Source organism: Ovis canadensis, chromosome 19 (assembly GCF_042477335.2).
Source record: "Ovis canadensis isolate MfBH-ARS-UI-01 breed Bighorn chromosome 19, ARS-UI_OviCan_v2, whole genome shotgun sequence".
Classification (NCBI taxonomy): Eukaryota; Metazoa; Chordata; class Mammalia; order Artiodactyla; family Bovidae; genus Ovis; species Ovis canadensis.
The window spans coordinates 26133445-26155123 of NC_091263.1; the positions used below are offsets into that span (position 1 = coordinate 26133445).

A 21679-nucleotide genomic window follows, 5' to 3' on the forward strand; every position below is an offset into this window, starting at 1 on the left:
AAATATGGGTGTATATGTGTGGGGAGTGTAACACAAGATAAATACAAGAGTAAATAGAGATGGATGTCAATGTGTTGGTTAGTACACATATTTCCTTGCTGTATCCATTGACGGATCGAAATAATGACACCCTAGTAACATGCCTGCTGTCTCCAGATCTTGGTTTCTACATACTGTTCTCCCAAAACAAAAGAACACCGGGCTCCTTGGGAAACTGATTCCAGGGTTGAGGTAGAGGAAATAGGAGATGAATGCAGAGCATCTTTTGGTGCCAGAAAGTAAGGAAATCTTAGAGGGAGAGAAAAAGTAGGGGAGAGGGCATGTCAACAGGGCACAGAGCTCCCACTGGCCAGAAGAGAATCAACTCAAGCAACTAAACACATAATAATGGTATTAGATTATAACTCGAAGAATTAAATAGATATCCATGAATCCATACTAATATAAGTAAATATCGGAATAAATAAATGGAAGAAAAGGGACTTTTTGTCTGAAAGGATTATAATTAATGTAGAATGATAATTTAAAAATTGCCAGTAATTATCACACTATAAAATCTATAGGCAAGACATACTAATAAATGCTAAAATTACTAGGTAGAATGTGAGCAGAAACAGATAATTTCATAGTCTCTGCCCAAATATTTAGTAGTTACAAAGGAAAAATAATAACTGTACAGTAGAGAACCCTGGAAGACACCACTCTAAGCAAGTGGTTATGGTTAACATCACCACTAATAAAACCAGTAGCATATAACCTTGATATGATATATTGGGAAGGACACATCAGCTCTGTGATATTCCTGTAAGTAAAGCATAATCTCAGTCCAGTCAGGAGTAATCATCAGAGAACTCAAAACTGAAGGACATTCTAGAAAAACATTCTACAAAATAACTGACCTGTACTCTTTAAAAGGTTCAAGGTTATGGAAGGTTATGGATAACAAGGAAATATTGAGGAGCTGTCACAGGTTGGAGATGACTAAGAAGATATGACAGTCTGATGCAACTCGAGCTCCTGGGTTAGATCCAGGAGCAGAGAAAGGATGTTAGTGGACAAACTGGAGAAGTCCACATAAATTGTGTGGTCTCATTAATATATTGTACCAAGCTTAATTTCTGAATAGTCTTGGTTATTGTTCTGTTATCTAAGATGGTCACGTAAGAGGAAGCTGGGTGAAGAGTGTATGGGAGCTCCCTGGATTGTTTTTGTAACTCTTATAAGTCTAATGTCCCAAAATAAAGCATTAACAACTATATGTGTTCTGGGGTGATGCTGTTAAAGTGCTGTACTCAATATGCCAGCAAATTTGAAAAATCAGCAGTTGCCACAGGACTGGAAAAGGTCAGTTTTCATTCCAATCCCAAAGAAAGGCAATGCCAAAGAATATTAAGACTACCGCACAATTGCACTCATCTCACACACTAGCAAAGGAATGCTCAAAATTCTCCAAGCGAGGCTTCAACAGTACATGAACCATGAACTTTCAGATGTTCAAGCTGGATTGAGAAAAGCCAGAGGAACCAGAGATCAAATTGCCAACATTCGTTGGATCATAGAATAAGCAAGAGAGTTCCAGAAAAACATCGGCTTTATTGACTATGCCAAAGCCTTTGACTATGTGAATCACAACAAACTGTGGAAAATTCTGAAAGAGATGGGAATACTAGACCACCTGACCTGCCTCCTGAGAAATCTGTATGCAGGTCAGGAAGCAACAGCTAGAACCGGACATGGAACAACAGATTGGTTCCAAATTGGGAAAGGAGTACATCAAGGCTGTATATTGTCACCCTACTTATTTAACTTATATGCAGAGTACATCATGAGAAATGCTGGGCTGGATGAAACACAAGCTGGAATCAGGATTACCGGGAGAAATGTCAATAACCTCAGATATGCAGATGATACCACCCTAATGGCAGAAAGCGAAGAACTAAAAAGCCTCTTGATGAAAGTGAAAGAAGAGAGTGAAAATGTTGGCTTAATACTCAACATTCAAAAAACTAATAAGATCGTGGCCTCTGGTCCCATCACCTCATGGCAAATAGATGGGGAAACAATGGAAACAGTGACAGACTTTATTTTCTTGGGCTCTAAAATCACTGCAGATGGTGACTGCAGCCATGAAATTAAAAGACACTTGCTCCTCGGAAGAAAAGACCAACCTAGACAGCATATTAAAAAGCAGAGATATTACATTGCCATCAAAGTTCCATCTAGTCAAAGCTATGGTTTTTCCAGTAGTCATGTATGGATGTGAGAGCTGGACAATAAAGAAAGCTGAGCCCTGAAGAATTGATGCTCTTGAACTGTGGTGTTGGAGAAGACTCTTGAGAGTCCTTTGGAAAGCAAGGAGATCAAACCAGTCCATTTTAAAGGAAATCAGTCCTGAATATTCATTGGAAGGACTGATGCAGAAGCCGAAACTCCAATACTTTGGATGTAAAGTATTGGATGTGAAGATGTGAAGAACTGACTCATTTGAAAAGACTCTGATGCTGGGAAAGATTGAGGGCAGGAGGAGAAGGGGACGACAGAGGATGAGACATTTGGATGGCATCACCGACTTTATGGACATGAGTTTGAGCAAGCTCTGGGGGTTGATGATGGACAGGGAAGCCTGGCGTGCTGAAGTCCATGAAGTCTCAAAAAGTCAGACACGACTGAGCAACTGAACTGAACTGTGTTCTGTGGTGACTTCCAGTTATGGTGATGTTGCAATTAGATAGCCTGAGTGATCTACAGGGAAAAAAGAAAAAAAGAACATTCTAAAACTGAAATTACTCCAGAGAAAGGCTTAATAGCAAATTAGACACAGACGAAGGGAAGACGTGCAGATGCGTCAGTGGAAATGATCAGACTGAAGCAGAAAGAAAATGAAGGAACATAGAAAATCGCATTAAAAAATATGGGACATAGTAAACAGGTCTGTTACATAATTGAAGCCCCAGAAAAAGAGGAGAGAGAGATGTGACAGAAGCAGTACTTGAAGAAATAATAGATGAGGAGGATCCAAAAGTAATGAAGACTTCATGCCATAGAGTAAAGCACTAACCACCCTAAGCAGGATAAAATAAAGAAAACTGTACCTTGCACCTATACTTATATGTTTACACATTATAATAAAGTTCTGCTCTAAACTAAAGACAGGGTTTGGGGGGAACTTAAAGCATCTGGAGGGAAAAGACTCACTGCCTTCTAACAGAAATGATAGACGCTAGAAAGTATTGGAATGGAAGCTTCAAAGCAATGACAGACAGTACCTTGCAATCTAGAATTCTAAACCTAGTGAAAACATTCTTTAAAGATGAAGATAGGGACTTCCCTGGCCATCCAGTGGTTAGGGCCCCAGACTTTCACTGCCGAGGGCCCGGGTTCAGTCCCTGGTGGGAGAACTAAGAGCTTGCAAGGTGCATAGCATTGCCAAAAAAAAAAAAATGAAGTCTTTCTCAGACAAATAAAAACTGACGCTTCATTATCAGCAGTAATAATTCATCACCAGAAGACCTGAATCAAAGGAATTCTCTAGTCAGAAGAAAATTATGCCACATGAAGTAGGGAAATGCAAGAAGAAATGCAACAGTAAGGGAAAATTTGTGGAGACATCTAAATTAATATTAAATGTAATATAACCATAATAACAATATAGTTATTATTAGTAATAATGTGTGTTGTTTTAAATATATGTAGGGACTTCTAATAAAAACTCAGAGGGGTAAGTGGATTTAAAGTGTTCTAAGACCCTTGGATTGTCTTACAGATGTGTAAGTGATAATTAATATGGAAACTTTAGTAATTCAAGGCTGCTTGTTGTAGTCTCTGAACTAATCATTATTCAAATAGTAAAATGATATAAAAGTAGCAAGGTAATAGAAGGAGAAATGGAAAATTTAAAAAAATTTTTCCATTAATAGGAGACAAGGAAAAAGGAACATGGTGGATAGTGTTGTTCAAGTTAAAAATAAAAACATGGTAGATTTAAACTTAAATTTGTTGATAATTGCATGAAGTAATTAAATGGACCAAGTACTTCAGTTGAAAGAGAAAGATCAGGGAGTTCCCTGGCAGTTCCCTGGTTAGGATTCCTGCTTTCACTACCAAGGGCATGGTTTTAGTCTCTGGTTGGGCAGCTAAGACCCTGCAAGCTTCATGGCATGGCCCCCCTCCCCAAAACAGAAAAGATAGAGAGGGATCATCGGACTGGATAGAAAAACCAAAACCAACTAAATGCTGCTGATATCGGCTAACCTTTAGAAATACGAACACAAATCTCCATTGTGATGTCTGCTCCACCCAAACTGTTAGGAGTTCCTGCCAGGCTTGAAGAAAATGTTCTGAATTTCTTCCCCCTGCAAAATAAAAAAGATACTAAAGTATTGAAAATATAAGGATGGAAAAAGATATTAGACAGACTTCAAAAAAAAAAATAAACTGGTGTGGCTATGCTAATGTTAGAGAAAGTAGATGTTAAGGCAAGAAGTATTAGTAGAAATAAAAGGGACATTTCATACTGATCAAAGGTTTAAAAAATATTTTTCCAAAAGATACAGGTATTTAAAATCTACATATATTAATAACTCAGCCTCAAAATACATAAGCAAAATTTTATAAGTTTAGAAGAAAAACAGAATCAATAACAAACATGAGATTTAACATTTTCTCAGAGACTTAAAGGGCAAGTAGACAAAAATAACAGTAAGGACATAGAAGAATTGAACAATATAGTTAACAAACTATATCTAATTGAGTTATATATCACACTGCAACCAGCAATTGCAGTGTACAGTGTCTTTAAAAGTATACTTGGAACATGTTACCAAAATTGTCTTACGTGCTGGATCATAAAGGAAATAAATTTCAAAAGACTGAAAATATAGTGTTTGGACCAAGTAGACTGAACAATAAAAATATAACTAGAAACCCCCCTACATATTTGAAGATGAAGCAGTTTATTACTAGACTATGAGTCAAAGAAGTTATAATATAAATTAGAAAATAATGATCATTTTTAAATGGAACACCAAAGCTTCTGGGATGTAGCTAAAGGTATTCTTAGAAGAAAATGTATAGACTTATGTTCATATATTAGAAAAGAGACAGTCTGAAAATCAGTGATCAATGTACACATCTCAAAAATTAGAAAAAAAAATAGCAAATTTTGCCCAAAGAAGCTGGAAGGGAGGAAATAATTAAAATAAAAAAGCATTTTAATTTTAATAGAAAACAAATATAGTGAGGATCAACAAAGCCAAAAGTCAGTTCTTTGAAAAGATTAATAAAACTAAGAAGGTACAAATTAACCAATATTGGGGAAATGAAGACATCATTATGAATCCTACAGACGTTAGAAAGATAATGAGGTTTATGAACAACTTCATGCCTAGAAATTTGAAAATATATTTGAGGTCATAATTTTAAAAATTTTGTGAAAGTGATAACTACAATGAACAGCAGAAGGATGAAAATGAAGATGTGAAAGAAGACATCAACAAAATTTGAAGAGGGAAGTGAGAAAGTGTAGAACTAACAGCCCATGTCTCTGAGATGCGCCTGTTCCCTGTGGTGTGCTGGAGCCAGGTCACACTAGCTCATGAGGGCTGACCGTGCACGTCTCGTCCCAACTCCCTGCTCAGTGATGTCCCATTGGTCTTGAAATTGACCATATTGGGAGTTTTAACACTACTGAAATCAGCAAACACTACCAAATCAGGGCTCTCCCCACCCCAGGAACTGGCTATTAAGCACTTGCCAGCACACTACAGGGTATACTATACTTATAAATTGAAAACTCATTGACAGAGGAGTTAGTGGTCTGCACACTTATTTGATCAATAACGGCGGATACATTGTTGTTAGTGAACAAAGGCAAAGAGAGCGCTTATAACTGAGAGGGGGGAGAAAAGGACTAGTCTGAGAGCAGTGAATCTTTGTTGAAACTTCTGTTTATTTCTCTGGCTGCTTGCTTTTTTATGTTCGGCTGTGCTGGGTCTCCGATGCTGCTCGCAGGCTTTCTCTAGCTGCAGCGCGCAGGCTTCCCATTGCGTGGCTTCTCCTGGTGCAGACCACGCGCTCTAGGGTGCACGGGCTCAGTAGTTGCCGCGCATGGGCTTCGTTGCCCTGCAGCTTGTGGGGTCTTAGTTCTCAGGCCAAGGATAGAACTGGTGTTTCCTGCATTGGCAGGCGAATTCTTAACCTCTGGACCACGAGAGAAGTCCTGGGAATAGTGAATATTTTGCATATTTTGGTGCAAAATATGCATATTTTGGTGGCAAGAAAGAGGCCAGTTGGACAGTCTGTTCTTAAGTAGTCTGAATGATGGTATCAAAACAGTTTCAGAATTTTTAAAATGAATTTCCCAGAAAATCTTGTGAAATTAATTGTAGAATATATGTGACAGGCTGCCCTTTATTGTTGTCTTTATCTTAGGTCAGGTCTGCACCGTTTTCCTCATTAAAAACTTCTCAGTTCTCCCCATTTTGGTCAGAAGTTCCTAGAGGAGAGGATTTAACCCTGAGGGCTTTAGTCTCTGATGCAGAATGGTTGTTGAATGTCAGTTTGATCTTGAGGGCACAGCAGCACTTGAACACCCGAGTGTCAGATACAATGTTAAATCTTACAAGAGACATTTGGAACCTATTCTGTATCCAGTTTTTGGGTCAGTGTAGGTCCAATCAAGAGAATAAGATCGGTCAGTTTTAGTTAAGTAATTGGTTTCCCCCCCATGATTAATCAATTATTTCATTTTTTTTTTCGAAGTACATAGCCATACTGTGAAGCGTGTTGGCTGTTGTATTGTGTTCATTTTGTCGGTGCAGGCACATCTACTTAGAGCCATTGAAATTAATGAAGCTTATGTTAATCTAGCCAAAAATGAATCATTTCATTTAAAGTCAGCATCCATCTTGCCTCTGAAAGAATCCCAGATTTGTCCAGTGGGAGCCTTGTAAGTTGTCTCTGTGTTCTTTTAATGTGACCTAGCAGTTTCTTGAGCACTTCCTTGCATTCTGGAACAAGATGTTCCAGGCTGATTTTGTGCTCTGTTTGTCCCAGTTCTGGCATCAATTCTAGAAGCTCTGGTTGCTTTTAGTGGAGAGTGGTATTTAGAAACCAAGATCTAAGCACTAGATCTGCTATTTGCTACTGGGGTGTCATTGCTTCTAAGTCCTCTAAATGTTTAGAGGTGAAAATACAGCAATTTCATAGGTCTAACCACACATACACACACACACATATATATGTATATGTGTGTATATATATATATATATATATAGAGAGAGAGAGAGGTGTATATATATATATGCATATATACATGCATATTTCTATGTCTGCATGCTTATATATTTAAAATCATGACTTCATGATGAAACCTCTAATTCAGTCTAATTCCATCATGCCTCCTCTCATTCCACGCCTGTAGCTCCCTCCACCCACAGTCATCTGAAGAATCTTGGAATAACATTCCATTTGTGAAAGTTTCTGCATCTAATAGTTTACTGAGCCTCCAGTTCAGATCACCACAGTGGCTATATGTCCAGTTGCAGGATTCTGAGTACTTATACAGTGGGAGTCATACAGGTCAGGTGTATTACATTCTGGGGCTTCAGAACAGCATTTGTGGTTAAAAGTACTTGATAGAAGAAAGCAGAGAAAGGGAGTACTTGAAGTGGTCTCTTCTGACATGGTTTTAAAGGGCAACTTTCACTGGGGTCTCTCTTAATATGTCCAGCGCTCCACTTTCTGTGGCCATGCAGCAAACTGGCCTGACTTCACAGTGTGGAATAGCAGTTTGCTCTCTGATCAGGGGGACACAGAGAGGAGAGTTTCTCTCTTCTGTGCGATGTCTGGGGACTCAGCCAAGAGCCCGGAGCCAAAGTCTCCTTCACTCACATGTGTGGTGGTTAATGCTGGCTTTTGGCTGAGACCTCAGCTCTTCTCCCTGAGGCTTCTCCACATCAGCTAGATCCTTTACTCTCTCTTCCCTTCCTCAGAGCACAGTGGCCAGTTTCCCCAGAGCACACCTCCCAAAAGAGAGACGCAGTCCTCCACAGTCTGCTTATAGATGGAATTGTATCTGGTGACATCTCTTAGAAATTTGCACCTTGCATCTCTTGGACAGTATGACTGTGTACATAAGTTGTTTACCTTGTTTAACTATACAGTTTAAGGATAAGAACATTTTCAAATTTTCCAAGTCTTTAAAAATATATGTCTCATTGCACCCTTTCTCAGGAAACTTGAGGGGAGCGTGCTTCCCTATATAGGTGAGTAAATCAAGGAAGAGGAAGGCTTGGTATGTGGGAAACGAAAGATCCAACACAGGAGGCCAGTGAAGGAAAGGCCCAGCTTAGTAATGGTTAAGGGGCTTTTCTGTTAGTGCTGTTGCAACACTTACCAACATTTTTTTTTTTAATATTTATCTATTTGGCTGTGCCAGGTCTTAGTTATGGCATGCAGAGTCTTCTCTCTTCTTCAAGTTGTGGCATGTGGAGTCTTTAGTTGCAGCAGGCAAGGTCTTTTAGTTGCGACATGTGAGATCTAGTTCCCTAACCCGGGATCGAACCTGGGCCCCTTGCATTGGGAGTGCGAAGTCTTAGCCACTGGGCCACCAGAGAACTCCCAACGCTTAACAACTTAAAGCAACCATTTTTATCATGCCTGTAGATTTTAGAAATTCTGACAGGGCCCAACGGGAAAGGCTTGTTCCATGGTGTTTGAGGCCTTAGCTAGAAAAAGTTAGTGCCTGGGGGTAACCTGAAAGGTGAGACTGGAGCCACCTGAGACATTTTCAGTCACAGAGTAGTTGATGTTGGGTGTCACCTGAGTCTGTGCGTGAATTCTCTGTGTGGCCTGGGCTTCCACCTCAGGGTAATCAGGCAGCTCAAAGTGAATGATCAGAGCTTTGAAGTGAGTTCCCTACCAGCAAGAGGGAGGCTGCATCACTTTTTATGACCTAACCTTGAAGGTTCCCTTTCAGTAGGAGAGGAAGTCATTGCATCCTCTGATTGCTATGCTATAGGGTACAAGTGACTCCCTAAGGTTGGCCCCGATTTGAGGGGAAGCTACATAGACCTCACCTCTCAATGGGAGGAGAACTCGTGGGCGTGTCTGAAACCTGCTACAGGGGTTGACCTGTCCTGGGTGACAGCAGTAGGCATAACAGGTGACCAGTCCAGATTAGAAGAGGCCAGAAAGCTCTTGTGGAGTTGACCTGTGGGGGTGACACTGATCAGAGTCCCTGATACATCCAGGACATCGTGAGAAGAGCCTTGTAGGGTAGTGGAAAGAGATTAAATTATTGATAAGGGAGACTTAAGTGGTTAAGACTCTGCCTTCCAACTCAGTAGGCATGGGTTTGATCCTTGGTTGGGGCACTAAGATCCCACATGCAGTGTGGCCAAAAAAATTAAAATAAAAATTTAAAAATTATTGATAAGTACATGGCAAACAAAATAATTGGTTGATTAACTCCAGAAGAAACAAAAATTGTTCAAGGGAGAATTTCATGCTCAGCTGTGACTATTTTTTACATAGCAACCAATAACGTAAACATTAATTACTGATCTAACCATGAAAGAAAGTGATAGTCGCTCAGTCGTGTCCGACTCTTTGGGACCCCAGGGACTATACAGTCCATGGGATTCTCCAGGCCAGAATACTGGAGTGGGTAGCCTTTTCCTTCTCCAGGGGATCTTCCCAACCCAGGGATCGAACCCAGGTCTCCCGCACTGCAGGCGGATTCTTTACCAGCTGAGCCACAAGGAAAGCCCAGGAATACTAGAGTGGGGAGCCTGTCCATTCTCCAGGGGATCTTCCTGACCCAGGGATTGAACCTGAGTCTCCCACATTGGAGGCAGATTCTTTACCAGCTGAGCCACCAGGAAAGCCGATTTAACCATGAGTATGACGTAATTTGCATCAGGAAGATGAGGGTAGGAAGGATAGGTAGGATGGCATACGGTAAGCTGGTTATGGGCGAGGAAGGAGAATATCCATGTCATCCGTAATTAATACCTAAAACCAAAAAAAAAATTAGCATGCCATCTGGAGACATGGAAGTAATTTTCAAAATAATCAGCTAAAGGAGGAAAAAGTGTTTTCATCTGGTTGTGGGAAATGGTGGGCGTGGAGGCAGGGGAAGAGGGCAGGATTTCTATTTTCAGAGCTTTGTAGAACCCTTTGACTCTCTTAACTATGTGGCTGTGCAATTTGATGAAAATACCTTAAAAAGAAAACCTACCAAAAGAAACACCATGCCCAGATCATTTTACAGGTATATACCACCAAACACTCAAGCTAATCCCTATCTTATATAAACTTTTAGAGACTAGAGAAAGGAGCATACCCTCATCCTTAGGTAATGAGCCTGCTATGGTCTGAATGTTTGTGTCCCTCCAAAATTCATCTGTTGAAGTTCTAACTGTCAAAGATGATGGTATTAGAAGGTGGGGTCTTGGAGAGGCGCTTAGGGCATGAGCATGAAGCCTTCGTAAATGGGACTAGAGCCTTTCTGAAGAGGCTCTGGAGAGATCCCTTGCCCCTCCCACCCCTTGAGGGCACGGTGAGAAGTTGCCAGCTGTGAATGGAAGAGGGCCTTCATCAAAACACATCCATGCTGGCCACTTGACCTTAGACTTTCCAGCCTCCAGAACTGTGAGAAGTACATTCCTGTTGTTCATAAGCCACCCAGTTTATGATGTTTTAGACTAAGACAGAGCCTAGTACCACCTTGAACCAAAGCCAAATAAGGAAGTATGACAGCGAGAGCCGTAGCCAGTCTTGTTGAAGCACATAGACTCAGGCACTGCGGTGGCCCAGTGGTTAGGGCTCCATGCTCTCGCTGCTGAGGGTGTGGGTTCAGTCCTTGGTTGGGAAACTAAGATCCCACAAGCTGCATGGCATAAATAAACAAATAATGTATTATTTGGGCGGTGAGAGGAGAGCATGGGCCATCCCATCCTCTGTCCTTTGGAGCTGTGAGAGGGCTTACCTGTCCTGAGTGAAGGAGCAGACTGGGATGTGGGCTGCAAGTGCTGGAAGCTAAGGAGTTGCGGTAGGAGTGGAGATCTATATACTTTGTAAGCCAGGAGCTTATTATGTTTCACATACTTTCCCTTTTGTTTTCTTTCCATATTTCGGTAACTTTGAAAGACGTATGAAAGAAAAAAAAGAGCATAGGTTCAGAAATACTAAGTAGAAAACGAAGTAAGAAAACACACATACACACGCATGCACATACACACGCACACACATACACACGCACACACACACATACACACGCACACACATACACACGCACACACATACCCCAGGAGCAAATTGCGTGTAACCCAGGAAGGCAAGGAGTGTCTTCACGGTGGCCCTTGAACTGGCTGCCCTAAGCCTATCTTTTTTTTTTCCTCTGTGGCTTCCAGTGCATTTAAGGAAAGCCAGCCCCTTTCACAATCCTTGTAATTACTGTTTGCACAGACCTTGCAACCATGCTGTAGCTACCACAGTTCAGTGCCTGAGCTCCCTCCGCCTGCACCTCCTCATTTCAGTTGCCCATGGGGAAGAACCCTTAGTAATTGTGATGTATCCCAGGGGTCATCGCACCCTACTTCCCAGCAGCTAGAGTTCTGCTCGCCGTCAGACAAGAGAACATCAACTCCAGAGTCACATCCTCAGAATCTGCTGCTTTCAGACTCTTCTGATGGCAAGCGTCACAGCCCAGATTCCCCATAAGGTAGAGTCTGAGGTGGTGAGAGTACGTGCTTTTGTTTACAGTTCCAGGGAGGACTGAGGAGAGGGGGTGGAAGGAGGCAGAGCCAACACGAGAATGTGTTACTGCCCTGAACTCTGGTCAGTGCAATTGATTATTCTGTCCCACGGGACATCCCTTCATAAACTGCTCTCTCATTCGGTCAGGGGTTTGGCTGGGAGCAAGGCTCTCTAGAGGCATGCCTCCGTGAACACGAAGGGCAGCTGCTGTCATGAACACCTCGATTCGTGGTGACACCTGCAAGCTAGCCCTGTATTTGGGAAAATAGCAGATTGAGGGAACAGTTCCCAGGGCTGTCTATGCACCTGTGCAGATCTGAAAAGGCAAAATGGAATTAGTGTCCTTGCCCTGTGGAAAATAATTTAATCCCTACCTCACTCCATAGCCTCAACAAAATGCTTTCCAGCAAAGATCTCAAGCAAAAAGGTAGGAAGGAAATATAGGAGATAAAAGGTTTCTTGACACTAAAGTCTAAACCTTGAACCGAAAAATTGATAAATGTTATGTTAAAATTTTAAAGCTGATACAAGACTCCACTTTATGGGGAACCTGGGCTGTGACATGTGGCCTCAGAAGGGCCTGAAAACAGCAGACCCTTAGGATGTGATTCTGGAGTTGACTCCCCTCCCCGCCGAATCTGACAGCAATCAAAGCTCTAGGAGGTGGGAAGTAGGGTGTGATGACCTCTGGTATAGTAAAGTTTTAAAGATAATACAAGTTATAAGCTTGTGGTTGTTTATAACGTATACCTTATAAAATGTTAGTGCCCAGAAAATATAAAGAATTTCTGCAAGTCAATTAAAAAAAAGTACACAGTGGCAGATGGACACTGTGATCAGACATAGCACACAAGAGAACACCTAAATAACAAACTTATGAAAAGATGCTCATCATCACTAATATTGGAGAAATAAAAATTATAATGTGGGTCTCTCTGATCTGGTTCAGAGCATGTGTGGATCTGGTTCACAGGTGGATTGAGGCAGTATGTTGTGCTGGCCAAAAATGGACTTAAATGTTGATTTAGGAAAAGTAAATTCACTCAGTCATGTCTGAGTCTTTGTGACCCCATGGACTGTAGGCTGCCAGGCTCCTCTGTCCGTGGAATTTTCCAGGCAAGAGTCCTGGAGTGGGTTGCCATTTCCTTCTCCAGAGGATCTTCCCAACCCAGGGATCGAACTCGAGTCTCCCGCATTGAAGGCAGAGGCTTTACCGTCTGAAGCACCAGAGAAGTCTGATTTAGGAAAGCACCCCTCTGAATAAAAGTATGAAGACATGCTTCGAATTTATGGGGCTGTTATCTGGTGTGGGGCTGGGGCCAGGCTTCATCTGTGTTTTTCATGTTTTACTTTTTAAGCTGGAAAAATGGCTTGTCATGTTATAATTCATATGTTTTTCCCGGTGTAATATTTCACAAAATAGGAGCCAAAGGTGTGTGCATGTGTGGAGTTCTTCTTCCGTGCTGAGCATTGTGCTGAGTGCTGTTGGGGGTCAGCACTGTGTGAGTTCAGTTCTAGGTGCTGAGACCTTAGGGGTCTCCCGATCTGAGGGGGAACAGAAGGCAGGGTTCAATGAGGGGGAATGGGCTGAGTGATGGAGAGAGGCCCCGTTACAACCCTGAATGCAGGTAGCACCCCTGGCTGGGCCCTTGAGAAGAAGTGGCTCAAAGGGTTATGTCAGGGGACTTCCCTGGTGGTCTAGTGGTTCTGAGACGCCTAGCTTCCTCTGCAAGGGGCACAGGTTTGATCCCTGGTTGTTGGAGAACTGAGATCCTGCATGCTACGTGGTGTGGTCAAAAAAAAGGTGTGGTTAAAAAAAAAGAAAATGGATTATGTGGAGAAAGAGCAGTGAGTGAGAGGCGAGAAGGCAGAGCTTCAGGGTCCCGGGCTCAGTCTCTCCACTGTTACTTTCCAGGGAAGGAGGCTCTCTGAACTTCAGTTTATTTGCCCTAAAATAGAGGTAGTTCTCACCTTCCAAAAGAGTCAGACACGACTGAACGACTTTCACTTCACTTCTTCACTTCACTTCCCTGGTCATTGGGAAGTCGAGAAACTCAGTAAACAATAGCTGTGATTTTGGGGACTTGCCTGGTGGTCCAGTGGCTGGGACCCAGCGCACCCAGTGTGGGGGGCCCACATCCAATCCTTGGTCAGAAAGCTAAGATCCCACATGCCGCAACAGAGACCTGGCTCAGCCAAATAAATAAAAATAAAACAAACATTGCTGTGGTTTTAAACAGGCCAGAGGCCAGGTCAGATCTACTCCCACCTCTGTTTACCTTGTAGTTCTTTTTTTCTAAAACCAAACAAAAGTGGGTAGAACAGTTACCTGAAATCCCACGGCCCCCTCACCAGCTCGACAGTTAGTGACACGGGGCCAAGCTCGTTTCATTCATCCCCCACCCCGTTCCCGTATTATTATGCAAGCCCCAGGTTTCACAACCCCTGTGTGCGCACGTGTCGCTTTGTCTCTGCACAGACGGTGATCTCCCTGCAGAACACCACATCCACCAGCCGCCACCTTCGAGTCCTCCCTCCGTCCACGCCCTACTTCGCCCTGGGACTGGGTAAGCTCAGGGTGGCAGTGGCCTGCCCATCCTCGAAATTGTCTGCTGGCCTTGCCCAAGGTTGTGTCCCCACGGGGCTCCGGGTGGCTCCTGAGGCTGCACCCTTTGTGCTCCAAGGCGGCCTCCCACAGAGCCCCCCCCCCCCCCCCCCCCCGCCTGACACTTCCTCCTTGGATCGCACCCCCAAGCTCAGTTCAGCCCTCTCCTTGCTCTGCGCAGCGTCACTGCACCCTGGCTCCTCACTTAGGCCATGGCACCGGCCTCCCAGCCAGCCTTCCTGCTCCCGTGACTCGGGTTCTCCTTAAGAACAGCTCTGATCGTGTCCCCTCTGCTCCCTAGAAATCTCAAGTGTCTATCTGCTGCCCACAAAGTGACTGCTAAGCCACAGGGCCAGGCATGGCCTCCCTGACGTCCCAGGTGGTACTGTCACTGCCCTCCCCACCTTAGGTCCTGGGATTTTGACCTGGTCTCCAGAATCTCATTGTCACTTTTGGCACCCGCAGGGATGTTCCCAGGAGAAGGTGGAATGGTGGCTCCTGGAATGACCTGCCAGTACATTGTCCAGTTTTTTCCCAACTGCCTTGGGGATTTTGATGACTTTATTTTAGTGGAGACCCAGTCAGCGCACACGCTCCTGATCCCCCTGCAGGCCCGGAGGCCGCCCCCTGTGCTGACGTGTAAGTACCTGCTGCCCTCCGGGGGTCGGTAAGGGCTGGTGCCCCTCTAAAGGACACCTGCCCACAGGGCCCCACGCTGGCAGCACACAGCCTGACCCCTTGGGCAGGGGCTTCTGAGTCCTGAGGAGGGACCTGCCCGAAGATCCCTCATTCTTCCAGAGTTAGGCCCTGACTGTCCTACTTCCCCGGGGGGAGGCAGACTCTGAGCGACACATATCAGGAAAGCAGGCCGCGGCCCAGGTGACCCCAGCCTAGGCGGCACTGGCTCGGGGCACCCTGAGGCCCAAGCACGCGGTGTTCTGGGGCACCAACCACTGCCAGGTGGAAGCAGGGGCGGGGCTTGTCCCGGTCCATCCTTCCCCCGCCCCGCCCATCCCTCCCCCGCCCCGCCCATCCCTCCCCCGCCCCGCCCATCCCTCCCCCGCCCCGCCCATCCCTCCCCCGCCCAGCCCATCCCTCCCCCGCCCCGCCCATCCCTCCCCCCGCCCCGCCCATCCCTCCCCCGCCCCGCCCATCCCTCCCCCCGCCCCGCCCCGCCCAGCCCCGCAACAGCCACTCTCAGCTTGGGCCACGCCTCGGGAGAGCCCGGGTTGTTTCTCTTGCCCATCTTCCCCTGTGGCTGCAGTGTCACCTGTGCTGGACTGCGGCTACTGCCTCATTGGGGGCATGAAGATAACCAGATTCATCTGCAAAAACGTGGGCTTCAGCGTGGGCAAGTTCTGTATCATGCCTAAGAAGAGCTGGCCACCGCCCAGCTTCAGGGTGAGTGCTCACAGCACTTCCTGGAAAAAAAGCAAGTCCATCGAATGCAGTAACCCCCGAGAGGGACTTGCTCGAGTGCCCCTGGGGCTGAAAACGCAGTGGACAGAATTGTAGAGCCACAGTCCCTTAAGAACCAGGAGGTACAGAGTATACCACTGTAATTCTTGTTATACTCCTAATACCTGTGTGACCCCGGGCAGGTCCCATCACCTCTCCTGTCCTTCAAGGCCTGAACAGGTCTCATCACCTCTCCCGTCCTTCAGGGCCTGTCTTGGATGTCCCTATACCCATTCATTCATTCATTAAGTCATTCAGTCAGTCATTATTGTGGCAAATGTTTGACTATAGCAGAGGTCACAAATTGGAAACTCTTTGGTTGAATTTTGTGGTCATGTATATTTGGCACAGGGCCTCAAAACATTTTTGAGCTAACATTGCTTGAAACTGAAAGTGTTAGTCGCTCAGTCATGTCTGACTCTTTGCGACCCCATGGACTGTAGCTCATGAGGCTCCTCTGTCCATGGGATTCTCCAGACAAGAATACGGGAGTGGGTTGCCATGCCCTCCTCCAGGGGATCTTCCTGACCCAGGGACTGAACCCGGGTCTCCTACATTGCAGGCAGATTCTTCACCATCTGAGTCAGTAGAGAATCCAGCATTGCTTAAAAACATATCTTGAGTCAACAATTAAAGATACAGAGATTTCAGGAAGCTCCCTGGCTATCCCGTGGGTAGGGCTCTGCACTTCCACTGCGGGGGCTCGGGTTCGATCCCTGGCGAATCAAGATCCTGCATGCTATGTGGAAAATACAAAAAAAAAAGATAACATCTAAAAATGTGCATTTGCACTTTCTCTGAAACACTGGAAGATGTGCAGCCCTGGGCCAGGATCCACTGTGGCCCTGTCAACTGGAGCTGAGAAGCAGGGCGTGTGCGCATGCCCGCCCCCGCCCCACCGTTTGCCCAGGCTCCCTCCCAGCCCACATGCCCCATGGCAGCCCCGTGCTGACAGCACTGACCGTCACGCTCGTGCACACCGGTATCTTTCTCAGAGGAGAGATGCCTTGCTTTCTGTGCATCTCTGGAAACAAGCGATAGATCCAGGAGACCACACGTTCCCTGAGACATTTCACTCATAGCTGCCACGTGCCAGGGACCTGGAGGCACGGGCTTGTGTCCCTGCATGCTCGCGGCTTCCTGTGTAGGCATCGGGGCTGCAGCTCTGCTAACAAGTTGGCAGCTTGCTTCAGGAGCTCATGGCCAGGGCTGGGTTGGGAATGAAGGCAGACGCAGAAGCTGGCACGAGCCACACATTCCCTGGTGCTGCAGTAGGGAAAGGACTGTGTGAGGGAGCCCGCCTCCTGGGGGAGACCTTCCCACACGCCTCCTGCTTTGCGTCTGAAACCCTTGTCAGTGGTCTTGTACCTCCGACCGATAGGCAGCTCTTTGCAGACGCTCTGTGATGTACTTGTCTTTCAACGTCAGAACCCCGTCTGGTGCAGGTTGAGTAAGTGCTTGCTGAATGGCTGCGTCTCAGTTTCTTCATGAACAGGGGACTGGATGATCCATAAGAGCCTTCAAATCACAGCATGGATGTTTGGAGGAGAGACATGGGCCATCTGAGCAAGAGACTTTACAGTTTCTTCCATACTGTTGGGTCATCTTCTGCTTTTCTTTAAGGCCGTTGTCACCATCGGCTTTGTTGAGCAGCCTCCCTTTGGGATCCTGCCGTCGGTGTTTGAGCTGGCTCCAGGGCAGGCCATATTCATGGAGGTAGGTGATGGGGCAGTAGCAGGTACTCCCACCTCGTTACGATCGGTTGCTGCTCCCTCATTTGCTTCCTTGATTTCCTTTGCCTCTGTGGGGTTCTTTGTTTTGTTTTGTCTTGTTGGGCTGTGCTGCATGGCTTCTGAGATCTTAGTTCCCCAACCAGGGATTGAACCCAGGCCCTTGGCAGTCAGTGCTGAGTCCTAACCACTGTACTGCCAGGGAATTCCCACCTTTGTGTTTTCATGACCCAGGTGTCCACTCCCAGGTCCAAGCCTTGGTGGTTTCTATAAATTTTGTTTACTGATTGGGATGTTGTTTGTTAGAAAACTTATTCATACTTCCAAATAAATAGATTCACATGATTAAAAATTCAAAATATGCAAATAGATGCATGGTGAAATGTTCCCTCTCCCCCCCACTTCCTTGGCCACCCTGAGGCCACAACCTTACCAGGTCTGGGTGCCCTTGCAAGTGTATGTGATGACTACATAAACACGTGGTAGTTTCTTTCCTATGTTTCCATTTCTTCTTCACACAATTCATTGCCCACTCTGTACTCTGTTCCGCACCAGGTACTTCCCACACCTCATTTTTTCTAGCTGCATAGTACTCCACTGTATGTATGAATTGTAGTTAGGTCAGCCATCTCCTGCTGATGGGTATGAAGATTATTTCTGATCTCTGGCCATCTCAGGGAATAGCTTATACATACATCACTCTGTCCTACCTGCAGGATACAGTCCTTGTTGTGCATTTGCTGACTTAGGGCCTCTGCCCTTCTAATTATGGTACATGTTGCCAAAATCCCCACCATTTGGATTAGATTATTTTATGCTTCCAACAATAGTATATGAAGGTGCCTGTTTTCTCATATCTTTGCCAACACAATGTGTTATCAAACTTTTAAAAAAATCTGTCATGGACGTTTTAAAACATATACAGGGAATTCCTTGGTGGTCCAGTAGTTAGGAGGCTGTGCTTACCTTGCAGGGAGCATGGCTTTGATCCCTGGTCGGGAAACTTAAGGTTCCGCCAGCTTTGTGGCTCAGTCAAAATAATAATCATCATAATACTAATAATCTGAAAATGAATAGATATATACGTATATATGTGTGTGTATATGTATGTATGTTATACACACACACATGTATAACAGAATTACCTTGCCGTACACTTGAAACTAACCTAACATTGTAAGTCAGCTATACTTAAAAGGACAGAAGTCCAACTGGCCAAGCCCCCCCTCCAAAAAAAAACCCATATTAAAAAAACAGAAGAGTTTAGGGGTCACCCAGGTACTCATTACCCAGCTTCAACTTTTCTCAACTCTTGGCCAACCTCATTGCCTTTATATTCCTCCGTCTCTTCCCACCAAACCCTACCCCGCCCCTTTAGAGCAGTTTGAAGAAAATTAAGACATCTGTCACTGCGTTCAAGATCGCTAACTTTCTGCTCTTTGCCAGTAGGAGGCGTGAAACTTTTTCTGGCTGGTTTGCATTTCCATTTTTGATCATGAATGAGGTTAAACATGTTGTTTAAGAGCCACTTTTATTTCCATCTCTGTGAATTCTCTCTTCTTATCCCAGAGCCTGGGCTGGACCCCAGGGAGACGGCCAGGAGGGGAGGCCCGAGGCAGAGGGTGTGGCCGAGGGGAGGAGGTGATGGGGAAGAAGCCCCTTCACGGGAGGCTGCAGGACAATCCTTTCCTCCCCAGGTCCTGTTCCTCCCAACCAGCCTGGGAAAGGCAGAGCAGACCTTCGTCATCGTGTGTGACAACTGCCAGATAAAGGAGCTGGTGACCACAGGTGGGCGTGGTGCGCTCCCGGGGCGGGGCTCTGGTCCGTGGCTGTGGGGAGGGGAGCGGTGGTGCACTCGGAATGCTGCAGCCTCCGGGCACTGGGCTCCGGTTTGGGGCCTCTTGCTCTGGCCAGACTTTAGAGACCCACGGCAGTGTGGCCCACAGGCCTGTCCCAAGCGGCCCTCTAGTGATGGAAACCTGGAGGACAATCTTTCGTCACGTCACTTTGAAACTCACCTAGACCTTGGGGACCTGCTGGTGACTCACACGGAAACAGCCAGGGCGCCCCTAGGTTTCTGCTGTTAGAAGGGGCATCCTCCTGCGTTTCCTCGGGCGCCCCATTCCTTCCCGGCACCTGTCTGTCTACCATCCACCCAGTTCACCCAGCAGGCATTAATTGAGTGCCCATCACGTGCTAGGTTAGCAGAATCACTTCCTGTTGGTCTGTGACAACGTGACAATGTGAGTCTGTATGCTGTTGGCTCCGTGTGTGTGCACTTCCTGGGGTCACGATCGTGGCCAGTTAGTTGCATGTGGATGGTGACCTCGGTCATGTGACAGCCTTCAGCCAGAGTCCTGACTTCAGCCCTCGTGAAACGTTGCTCCCCTAACCTTGTCAGGAGTTGGGCAGCTGGTTGCTTTGGATCTGATCTATATTTCTGGTGAGAAAAGTCAGCCGGAGCCTGGAGAGCTCACAGACTTAACAGCCCAGTACTTCATACGCTTTGAACCTGAAAACCTTCAGTCCACCGCCAGCAAACTGCTGATGATTAGAAATGCCACGTGAGTGACGCCTGTGCGGGACCCCAGGACACACCCCGCTCCCTCCTCACCTGGCCTGACATCCTGAATCTGAGCACAGGATGGGAGGATGCGGATGAGCACTGTGCATCATGGTACTTGCTAGCCACACATGACCATTTAAATGGAAATGAACTAAAATAAAATGAAACGCTCGCTTCGTCAGTGGCGCCAGCCACATTTGAAGCGCTCAGTGCCTGGGTAGCTAGCGGCTGTCGTATTGGAGAGAGCAGATCTGTAAGCTCTCCAGCAGTGCAGGGGGTCGCACTGAGCAGTGTTGCTCTCGATCCTCTGCGTGTTAAGTCACTTCAGTCATGTCCGACTCTTTGCAGCCCTAGGGACTGTAGCCTACCAGGCTGCTGTGTCCGTGGGACTCTCCAGGCAAGAATACTGGGGTGGGTGGTCGAGCCCAGGTCTCTTATGTCTCCTGCATGGGCAGGCAGGTCCTTTACCACTAGCGTCACCTGGGAAGCCCCTCTAGTCTATCCTTAACCAGGAACAGTTTTCCAGAGAATTCCTGCCCGGCCCATGAGGGGAGCTCTCTCACGTCCCAGGGTCAGACAGCTGAAGGTCTGTGGGCTCAGCTGTCACTGCCATTTATTCTCTGAGCACCCTCTCGACCTCGCCATTATGCCAGGGCCGACCGCAGGGTGCCTCCTGGCTTACTGTCCCCATGACCCTGGCCTTACACAGGCTCTGTTACCTGGCACAAGGAGCAGTTCTCGCCTGCCATCTCCCGCCCCACCCACACCTGCCATCAGCAGCAGGGGTGGGAGGGCTGGTTGGCAGAGTTGGGCCACGGCCTTGGCCCCGCTGCCTACTGTCAGGGTCGCCCCCGCAGGCACGTGGAGCTGGCCTTCCACTGGCAGATCATGAAGCCCAACCTGCGGTCCCTGATGCCCGGAGAAACCTACAGCACAGACAGCATCAAGTACCACCCAGACAGGGAGACGGCCTTCTGCATCACCCCCAAGATGGGCGTCCTCAGCCCCCACGCGGACCACGAGTTCATCCTGAGCTTCTCCCCTCAAGAGGTTCAAATGGGGCCATCCTGGTGGCTGCACACAATTGGGTCATGCAGGTTTCACCCTCCGTCCCTGATCTCTGGTGATGTCGAAGCCACAGCTGTGGAGATCCCCAGGGTCCTGCCAAGGCCAGCGCCTAGCCAAGAGTGGGGCTAGCGGACAGGCTTGGTGTGTGCAGGACGAAGCAGCTCGTCTTGCCTGGCCCCACCCCGCCCACCCTGTCCTGAGCAAGTCTGGCCTCACTTCGACTCTAGTGTCTTCCATGTTTCTACTCCATCAAAGATGTTAGCATTCCTGCCCAGCTCACAGCAGCTTCCAGAAAGTGAGGTGGGGTCCCCCAGGGCAAGGCTCACACAGCCCTCAATTCCCAAAGTGAAGCCCTGTATGTAAGGACAGGAGGGGGGTTCCCAGCGGCCCTTGTTGGTAAGACAGCAGGTCTGCCTCTCAGCCCGCCATTCAGCTCCTGATACTGTCTGTCCCAGGAAGGCTTGATGCTTCAGACGCATTGAGGGCACTGCC

The 21679-nt window shown here is 46.5% G+C and overlaps 1 protein-coding gene across 4 annotated transcripts in view; it reads left to right on the plus strand.

Moving 5' to 3' along the window:
- DLEC1 (DLEC1 cilia and flagella associated protein) overlaps positions 1 to 21679 on the plus strand; it is an 88011-nt gene that overhangs the window by 32871 nt on the left and 33461 nt on the right. For all 4 annotated transcript variants that reach the window (XM_069561469.1, XM_069561470.1, XM_069561471.1 and 1 more), the window contains exons 7-13: positions 14240 to 14327; positions 14831 to 15004; positions 15630 to 15766; positions 17447 to 17539; positions 19251 to 19341; positions 19955 to 20117; positions 20977 to 21169. In XM_069561469.1, coding sequence (XP_069417570.1) covers positions 14240 to 14327; positions 14831 to 15004; positions 15630 to 15766; positions 17447 to 17539; positions 19251 to 19341; positions 19955 to 20117; positions 20977 to 21169 — 939 coding nt within the window. The remainder of the gene's footprint in view (positions 1 to 14239; positions 14328 to 14830; positions 15005 to 15629; positions 15767 to 17446; positions 17540 to 19250; positions 19342 to 19954; positions 20118 to 20976; positions 21170 to 21679) is intronic.